The sequence below is a fragment of the Solanum dulcamara genome, chromosome 9 (genome assembly GCF_947179165.1).
Source record: "Solanum dulcamara chromosome 9, daSolDulc1.2, whole genome shotgun sequence".
In the NCBI taxonomy this organism is placed as follows: domain Eukaryota; kingdom Viridiplantae; phylum Streptophyta; class Magnoliopsida; order Solanales; family Solanaceae; genus Solanum; species Solanum dulcamara.
Genome location: NC_077245.1, coordinates 47,292,597 through 47,302,763, shown reverse-complemented (window position 1 = coordinate 47,302,763; position 10,167 = coordinate 47,292,597). Strand labels below are relative to the sequence as shown.

At 30.1% G+C, this 10,167-nt stretch overlaps 1 protein-coding gene and 1 long non-coding RNA gene across 4 annotated transcripts; both read right to left on the bottom strand.

The window, feature by feature from the left end:
- Positions 1–447: 447 nt before the first annotated feature.
- Positions 448–4,529, bottom strand: LOC129902683 (FRIGIDA-like protein 1). The gene is made up of 2 exons (XM_055978048.1): positions 4,297–4,529; positions 448–1,650 (listed from the first exon to the last, which is right to left on the bottom strand). The coding sequence occupies exon 2, from the start codon at positions 1,298–1,300 to the stop codon at positions 686–688; it is 615 nt and encodes a 204-aa protein (XP_055834023.1). The 5' UTR covers positions 1,301–1,650; positions 4,297–4,529; the 3' UTR covers positions 448–685.
- A 2,814-nt stretch (positions 4,530–7,343) lies between these two features.
- Positions 7,344–9,361, bottom strand: LOC129903986 (uncharacterized). Of its 3 annotated transcripts, XR_008770341.1 has the most exons (5): positions 9,337–9,361; positions 8,739–9,124; positions 8,602–8,650; positions 8,383–8,446; positions 7,344–7,689 (listed from the first exon to the last, which is right to left on the bottom strand). It is a non-coding gene; the product is annotated as an uncharacterized LOC129903986 (long non-coding RNA). The 3 variants fall into 3 exon arrangements; XR_008770340.1 differs by lacking the exon at positions 9,337–9,361 and having other exon boundaries at positions 8,383–8,452; positions 8,912–9,324; XR_008770339.1 differs by lacking the exons at positions 8,383–8,446; positions 9,337–9,361 and having other exon boundaries at positions 8,739–9,324.
- Positions 9,362–10,167: the final 806 nt, after the last annotated feature.

The following is a 10,167-nucleotide window of genomic DNA, read 5'->3' as shown; positions in this document are numbered from 1 at the left end:
ACAACTTGTTCGGTATTATTTTAGGGTCATTAACACAAACTGACAACTATTAATTTCAATGCCAGTGTCCTATCTAGGCATATTAGTTATAAGAAAAATAAATTAAATCCTCAAATTTTTGACATAAAAAATGTGTTGCAAAGCCAAAAATATGTCAAATAACTAAATAAACAACATATAGCAAGTGGCAACAACCATGTGTTAAAAAGAAAAGTACCTCTCTAACTTCACAAAGTAGGTGGTAAGGTTGCGTGCATAGCAACCTCTCTAGGCCTATTTGTGAAATTACACCGAGTAAGTTGTTGTATAGGATGTAATAAAAAAAATTAAGGCGTTATGGAATATTTTCAAAAAAATTGAAAAGAAAAAACTTATTCACTTAATTAGATGTGATACCATAAAGATGAAACTTTGTGGACTTACTATGCAGAACGACACTCTTGGGCAAAAAAAAAGAGGAAATTGGATGCTATTTCCTGCAATAGATTTGCTACAGAGAGTACATTTAATGGGGTTTGCTCAGCCGTCTTTAACACGATATTGTTGCCACAAGCTAAATCAGGGCCAATCTTCTAAGAAAACACGAGTGAAAAATTTCAAGACATAATCTAACCAGCAAACCCAATCAGTTCATGCAACATTTGAACATGATTTGGTCCACCAACAGGAATAGTCATACATGAATTTATATGCCCAGCCTGCAGAGTCGATACGAGAACATAATACCAAGGATGTGACAAATTTTAGATGTATTCACTTGATGTGCTACCTTGTGATACAAACTCTCAACTTCATCTTTATCAAAGGCAGATGCCAATCTATAGCAACCTACAAGAAGCAGAAAACCCATGATTGCGAAATGGTTTTCCATTTCAGTCATCATCTTTGCTTTCCAGGCAAATGCAAGCTTGCTTGCTATTAATTTAGCCTCTAGTACAATCCCCCGTGAAAGTTCCATCAATTGTTCTAATAAAAGGATGCAACTCTGCCTAATAATATTACGATGAAATCCAATCTCTTCTTTCTGATGGTTGGGAGGATAAAACCCTTCCAGTGCTTCCAACACAAACATATACGAGTCCGGTGACATTCGAAGAGCACTAAAGACTTCACTTCGCAACAACTTGTGCTCCTTTGAATGCTTGTTTACAAAATTCTGCAAATTCTTTCCACTCATGTTCATAAGGATAATTGTCATAGTATTGGAATGACCGAAAGTGCAAGCACAGGCTTTAGCAGAGACTGATACAGAGTTGAGGGCCTTGGTGCCTGTGGGAATAGATGGATTAGTAGATCCCATCTGATTCACATTAGCTTGCTCTGGCCTTTTAGCCTCACAAATGAGGGATAGTGCAGCTTGATCTTCCTTCTGCCTTGTAAGAAATTCTATCAGATATTGAGACTGAAGTTTGTAATCCAGAATACATCTGATAAAAGCTCTAAGAGAAGCAACCTTTCGTTCAATGGATTCAATTTATTGACAAAATTTTAAATAGAATTTTTTTTAAAATGAGTATTTGATCTTAAAGGAGGAGGTTAATATATTGGCAACAGAAGTGGCATAGCACCTTTTCTTCGACGGTGCAGGTCTCTTTCTCAAAGACATTCACATAATTACTTTCAACATATTCCAAGTAACTTTCAGAATGGCTGAAAATTGAAAACCAAAATTTGTTAATAGAATGGAAAAGGCCATAGGCAATAGGAAGAAAAAAGACTCTAGATGAGAACCCACTTTGTAAAATCAAGTGTAGCACACGTACCTAAAGTGTAGTATACGTGTTTGCTAATGTAGAAGGCACGCGTCTAATGAAAATTAATTGGAAAAATTGGTAATAACGATTTAAGAAATTAGCGAGTCACCTCAAGACACAACCATCACTTATGTGTGAAAGAAGAGAAAATTGATTTTAACAAAATATCATCATAGAGCATGTATAAATCACCTATCCTATTGATTGAGTCTTTTTTATTGATAGAGAACATGAAGCTACTTGTAAACTTGAGGGGAGAAGTTTCTATTAACATAAAACATCAACAACATGGAAATACACTTTTTATTGCAGCAGTCGTGCTAGGTTCAATGAACCTTTAAACTTTTCAATTTAGAGCTGAATCATAACTGTAAATTAAAATATATATTTTGAGATCAAATTCCTACAATGTAGTGTTATCATCCCTGACCTCTATCACCCTGAAAATAAAGTTGTGTATCAACTTTAAAATCAAGTAAAGAAAATATGGAAGCTGACAGGTTAGTTCAGTAACAATTTGACAGTACTTTGGTGCTTACTTATTCATAACTTCCTCAAATAGTTTTCTTTGTATAATCAGTTCGTCGTTGATGATATTCACTTATGTACCACATTCTCATCTTGATATAGTAATCAAAACTTTAATGAAGCTACTATCTGACCTTTATAATATTTCCAATAATGTTTCGATAGAATAATATAGTGGCTAATGATCAAAAGCATCAGCCGTTGAAGATAACAACTTTAAAGTTAAAAGCTCAATCCAGTTCACAACCTGTACACCTATATCATCTAAGGATTACATGATTAGCTCCATCTTAGGGTGAGAAAGGATCAAGTACTCATAGTCATAGTCTAGCAGAGAGAAGTGGTGTCTTTTCTACACTTCCAAAGCGGAATGCTCCTATTATTTTTACATATTACTTGATCGGAATATTTATTTGTCAAGTCAGGAGAAAAATATAAGAGAGTTGTTATTAGTGTCTTAAAAACTTTCTAAGAAATCTAGAAAAGTCCATAACACAGAGAAAGAAAAAAAGAAGCACGCCATATTTAAAAATTGGAAGACTTCTCCCGTTAAAGAATGTCATTCTATTTCTTCAAATGTGCATTTTTCAGTTCTAACAATAGGGTGTAAGCTTCACTAACCTTTATACGTAGTGCAGTCTTCTTGTAACTATTACGGGAAGGCATTTGGTGGCCTTTTAGGTTTAGTAGATCTTTCTTCTAAAGGATAGATAAGTTAGGATTTCATGAGAATGCATTTTGAATGATCTCATACACTATATTAAAATGTAGAATGATCATCTGTATCTTCTATTGTAGGCGGAACTATTAATAATTTGATATTTTTTGGAGTTGGAATGTCAACATTGGCTTTTGAGACATTTGATTTTGTTCCATCTCTTCTACCAGTTGGCACATTCTAAAATGAACCTCTCTATCATGTGGCATCAACAACAACAACTACACGAAGATAATTAAATGCATAAAGGTAGAATACCTGAGCAACTTGAAAGGGAAAAAAAAGTTGATTTAGGCATACTATCAAACAACACCAACTTCATCATCAAAGAACCCATCCGCCCTAAAAGAGTACTTTTAGATTTTTTACACAAATTTAATTACCGATTCACCCAATTTCAAGAAGGTTAACAAACTCATCAGTTTCAATCTTGAAAGGAAGAACACTTAGTGCATATAATATAGACACTCTCAAACTTATGCATAGCTAAATTAGTATGCTTTAAAAAATAACTCAGGAGCAACTCAACAGAGAAGCTTTGAGTTGATAGGCATTTAGAGACTCTAATCTTGTAACCTTCGAAGACGAAATTGGAAGCTGAAAATTTGATTTGATATGGTCCTTTGAGGTCGGAATTGAAATTTTCACATTGAATCGAAATTTCTTTGGTGGAAAGCAAAGCTTCGAAATCCACCATTGTTGAAGCTTGGGTCTCGGATTTTGATTTCCCTTTTCGAAATTTTCTGGGTGATTCTGACTTGGTGATACCAATTTAAGATTAAATTTTGTCAATACTTAGCTGACACTGGGGATAACTGTTCAAGTCTCCATTGATTGAGGTACTCTTTGAGGAACTTTGTTGATGGTATATATATGCTTTACTATTTGCTTCAATGAAAAATATTTGGCACAACTATATAGATTGTATGTTGCAAAAAACTAATATAGAAGATGAAGGTATTATGACCTTTGTACATTGTTGTCGTCATGTTTGTGACCAGTTAGCCGCTTCAATTGATTACATTAACAGGTTAGATTATTCGGATTGGATATTTGTGTAGGTTCACTCACATTATTGGAAGAATACCTTTTAGGTGTTTGAGTTCTTAATAATGCTAATGTCTGCTAATATCTTTATTGAAGCAGTTGGGCTAGTAAAGAGAATAAAGTGAGCTATTAAAGTGGGAAAGTAAAACGAAAAGAGCAAGAAAATGGAGAAGCAGGCAAAAATCGAAACGAACTTATGGAAAGACTTGACATAAATAAATTTGAGCAAAATTTGAATGGCAAGCATACCTGGCGTCACAAGGATGAGGAGCAGACGAAGACAAAGTTTTGGTTTGCCGTGGAGTTGTACGAGTTCGAGGGTCTGTTTATTTCAAAGAGAAATCGATACTTCTAGAGTCCATTTTGAACACATGACACAATGACCATTTTATTTTTGGCAAAAGAATGAAGAAGATGGTTCTAGATATATGAGGAATGAGATATTTGTTAGAGCAAAATTACTTTTTTTCCCTTGACCATCCTAGCACTTTCACTCTTCTATATAGTAAGGAAAATATATATATATATATAATTAAAAAAAAAATAGTCCAAAATATTTTTTAAAGATAAATATGTATTCCTAAATTTCAGGCGTTCATTTATTTTTTAAAAAAGATAAATATGTATTGAAGAAGTCTCCATCGTGCATGGAGCAGTTATTTCAGCCACATATTTATAATTAGATATATAGATTATTATTATTATTATTATTGTTGTTGTTGTTGTATGCATTTGTTTTGTTATAAATAAGGAGGAGTTGTGGTTTCAGATTAAAAATATGATAATTTCCCACAAAAACTTTTAGAATTGTTAAATTTTTAATTTTAAAGTTGTCCATTTTTTTGTCAATTGGCATTTTTTATTGTATTACTTTTTTGTTAATCAGTTTTTAATTATATATATTTAATTGCTTTTTAAGAAAATTGAAAATTCAAGAATATTATAGCGCTGACACGTGGCATTTTGCCTTTTCTATTATATATAAACTAGTATATGTATCTGCATTGTGCGGTCAATTGATAACGGAATCGTAAATAGTTTATTGACAATTTCAAAATTCAACTTATTATAAAATGATGTTGTTAAATTTATATAAAAGAATGTTAATATTTAGCATTTTGAAAGGTTATAATAAAATATGTATGAAAATAAATCATTATATAAACTTAGCTCATTGTCTAAATTTGACAATAATAATTTTTAGCATTATTTAATTTATTTATTTTTCAAGTTATCAAAACATAAATATACTCACATAAATCAGATTATCCTCTTGTTAGAATAATGAAAATATAAGAAAATTTAATCGATAGATAAAAAAAATAAAATGTAACTAAGAAAAGTCCAACGATTATGATAATGCTAAGTATAAAACTAAGAAGTTTAAATCACTTGAATATCAAATTGTGTAGGCATACTATTCAAATTTTTAAATTTTGTCTTTCAATTTTTCTAAAAATCGTATAATAATTATAAAAAATCATATAATTATATGGTATTTTAGTACTATACAATTCTTACAATTGAATAATATTTTTATAGATTTATTTTCAAATCAATTTCGGATAACACATTGAACGGATAATAATATATACGAAATATAATTCTATAACGTTTATTTTTATTGCAATAAAAATTCATTAAGAAGATATTCAAAATCATATGTATAAGTTATCGAAATTTTTGAAATATATTTTTATAATTATAGTTATCATTAGGAGGGAATAATACTATTAAAGTCATTTTTCTTTCTAATCGTCATCACTATGTGTAATAATATTTTTGCTTAATGTGAGTGTTAAGTAGATAACATTTATTCAATAAAAGTATTCAACGCAAATATTTATTTTATATGAGATTCAAAATTTTAAGCTTTTATATATACCTACCCTATTAGATATATTCATATATTTGAATCTCAAAAAATAATGATATGAAAAGGGATGTATAATTGCACGTTAATCAATTATGTCAAAATTGCAAGTGGTATAATGCCATAGAAGATAAAAATTTTGATGAAGTCATCAAATTATTCTGACTATTCTATTACTTAAATATGCTAATGAAATTCCTTCAAATGTAATTATCATCTAATAGCATTCTATTATAAGGGGGAAAAATAACTAATATGAATTCAATATATCAATAGATAGCATTTTTTACTAGGAGTCTTTCTTACAATTTCTCAAGTCAATATTTCATACTTTTTCATTGGATAAAATAAATTAAAGTTATCCAACAATTACCATCAATATAATATATGATGAAAATTAAGAATGTATTGCTCAAAAATTCTTATTTTATATACGTAAAAAAAACTATACATTTAGGCTTGGAATTGTTTAGTCTTCACCTTCATAAACTTTAGTAAATTAGCAAATGTCACATTTTTGCCATATCCAATATTACTCTTATTCTCTTTTTTATTTCTCATTTATTTTGTGATAAGACAGAAATTCTACATAAAAATAAGAGATATAAATTAATACACTAAAATTTTGTCATTATTTTAAAATAGTTTTCGTGTTGCTTTTCTACTCCAAGAATCCTCCAAACACTAAAATCTCACTTTTTGAATTCAGCTGCATAAGCACATAAAAGAATATAGATATTTAGCACTTCAATTCAAGAATTTGATTAAATGCGTAAGAATATCTTAAGTTAACAAATATCTAATTATCATCATACTTTTCAATACTATATATATATATATACACTCTAGTGAGCTTGCCGCGCTTCGTGCGGTCACTAAAATATTAGCAAATTCATAAACTTATCAGTCATATATATGAGCACAAATATTGTTGAAGCATTCTTAAAAAAAATACAAAATAATTTATTTTCTCCAATAGTCCAACTATTATTTAGTGCCACCGTTTTCCGTATTAGTTTTTTTTCCGTTCTTTCTTTTCTCTGTTTCTATTTTTCCTTTGCTTCCTTTCCTGTCTACCCTTCTATCAATTCCCAGACCGTCACAAATTTTACAAATTAAAAACTATTTTTCATATTTCACACTCGTTTTATATTTTTGTATTATGACTATTTGTTCAGGTAATATCCAACCTTGTTTGTTTTTTTTCAAGACCAAAAAAATAATAATCTGGTAGGTACTTTTTATCTTAAAATCAGATTTTAGAAGACAACCGTGTTATTTAATATTAAAATTTGAGTAGATTTTTCAGTGGTAATCATTAATCAACTTAATGTTAAGAAACTTTATTAATAGGAAATAGATTAGCATATTAGAAAGAGAGAGTTTCTATATCTTCCTGTGATGAGCTACAATACTAACATGCAAGAAGAAGAAAACACAAAGGCGAAAGCTGCGAAACAATAAAAATACAACAGTGCGCAATACTCAAAACATTTAGAATCAAATTGCTAAAGTCTTTCTTGAGTTGCCTTATTCGATTCCATTGATATCTTCCTCAAACTATAAAAGAGATAAGTTGCAGGGATGAGAGTTTGATCCCAGCATCGGCATCCTTAAAATATTAAATGATGAACATACAAAAGTACTAAAAAGTGCAGGTGGAAAGTGAAGGGAAATACCCCCTCTAGAGCAAGACTTTCTGGTGAAAAATTCAAGGAAACAAACTGCATCTTCAATTAGGATTTCACTTTCAAATAGATATTCAACCACTGCAATTATAAATAATAGAACTATGAGATTCTAAAATCAAAGAACACCTTAGCTCGGAAAGACTCTAAATAGAAACTCTAAAAACTTGTGGCAAATCAAGAATATTAAAATGAATTCCAAATTTAAAATTAAATCAACTCACAGATTTTAAATTTACATCAAAATTTCATTTTTTAATGTCGTTTACTTAAAACAAAAAATATCATGATTAGGTACAACAAACTTCTGAAGGTTGAGATATGCTTGATGCTTTAAGAGTTAGCTTACAAAAAAGTGTTTATATAAGAGTTGTGAAACTCGTAAATATTTGTATGAAAGAAGTGGTAAACATATCAACAGAGTCCTCAGGAATAGGAAATAAATAAAACACAATATTAAGTTGTTGCATTATATGAATGTAAATCAGAAATTGTAAAATACCGAATCAGTTTATTTCTTTAGCGAGAACTACAAGTTCACTATAAGAAACATTCTTATTAGGAATCTAAACTATATAAAAGCACTGTACAAAGCAGCAGATGCATTATACAAAGTAACATATGTAAAAGTATTTTATTTGATTTTTGATTAAAAGTGTATCTTTAGTTGCATGTGCTTGGTTGATGTAACTTCAATTTGTGTTAAGTGACATATATTTTTTATATCTAAAAGTGATAGGCCATAGAAAGAAAAGGTAGTGAGGGAAACATTACCAACAGTTTTTTGGAGCTAAAATCTTTAGCAACTACTTTTTTTCCTCATTGCCCAAAAACCCAACTGTACCTTAACAAAAACTAATTCTAATTAAAGGATATAGTACCTCAGATATGAATGAGCCATTGAACAAAGTATTTCACCACAATAGTTTAATAAATCAAAAAGGATCAGTTGAAATCCGAATGCACAAATTTAAGAGATTAGTTATTGCTCACAATTGTTGAGGTGATAATCAAACTTGATCGAAAAAGCAATTGTTAAAACCTGAAAAGAAGAAGAGTTCAACATGAAAATTAGCCAGAAGTGCTTAGATTAAGTAAATTAATTAGACAAATTTGAACAACAAAATTACATTTAGAAAGAATATTGAGTTGCTCGTTGAAAATAAATTGTCAATTTCCCTTTTTTATCAGTTATATCACCCAGAAGTATGCTAGAACTGGCATGTTGAATGTAAGAAGTGATGTCTATAGTTTTGGAATTCTTATTAGAAGATCATTAGCGGAAGGAATCAGGGGTGATTACAGCCGTCTTCTCAGTTATGTTGAAGTTTTATTCCGACCCTGCTTAGTGGATTGGCTCACTGGTGAGGCTGTTTGTTTGGCTTAAGTAATGGTTTAAAATCAGAGAGTCAAGGGTGTTTTCAATCTCAAGTGTCCTCAAGAGCCCTGAAATGTGGCCTTTTGTTAGCATTATGATGTGTGACCCCAATGCGCAGAAGAGCCGTCCTCTATATCCCTGCTAAAAAGCCATAAAAATAAGAATGCAAAAGAAAATAGCGAAATTATTCAACCCGATAAAGACAAATAAACATAGTGTTTCACCAAAATAATTTAATAAATCTAAAGAGATCAGTTGAAATCAGAAAGCACAAATGGGTGAAATTAGCTTTTATGTATAATTATTGATGAGAAAATCGAGACTTGATTGTAGAGAGCAATTGCTAAAACCTGAAAAGAGGAGAACATAAATATTAGTCAATAAGTGACTTGCTGAAACAAAGTAATTAGGAAAATTTGAACAACGAAATTGCAATCAGATAGTTATTTCAATTCCAAAAAATTAAATTGGAACAGGGGAACGGTAAAAGGTAACTAATTGAATGAAAGTTGGAATTGTCATCAGGAAAAGGAAAAAAGAAAAAAAGAGTGGTTTCTAGGAGGAAGCTTCTTTTTCTACAATTATTGGTTATTCAATAAGCGACTGTTGAAATTTGATATTCATAGAAATTAGGAATAAAAATAGTTTTCACAAAGAAGAAGAGACAACGGTTATGAATTTCCTACATCGTCGTCGAAGGGATGCGAGTTGAAGTTACGGATTTAAACTTGATAATGATAAAGTAGGAAGAAAACCTAAAAATATACGGAAAAAAATAAATCTGAATTCTAAGGGCACCACGTAGGCAGGGTTAGAATATATATATATATATATATATATATATAATGCATTCAATTCAAAAGAATATGTACAGTAGACAAATCCCAATGATATATGAAAAAAGACGACGAAACATAAGTAGTATAGAATGAGTCATTTGATCCAATTTCAGGCTTAAGCCACATGTTACATTCTTTATCTTTAAACTAAGAATAAAAATGTACTGACGCGTGAAATTAGATGAAAAGGAAGAGAATAAGTTATGCATAAGTATGAGTCACCAAATTAATGAAGATATAATCAATTACCAAAATTTTAAGTGATATATTTAATTTTTTATTGCATTAAAAAAATCATCCAAAAAGTAGCCAAAATCTGCAAAAGAAATAAATTACCAAATT

Coding starts and splice junctions, on each gene's coding strand:
- LOC129902683 (XM_055978048.1), bottom strand. CDS start 1,300: ATGGGATCTACTAATCCATCTATTCCCACAGGCACCAAGGCCCTCAAC.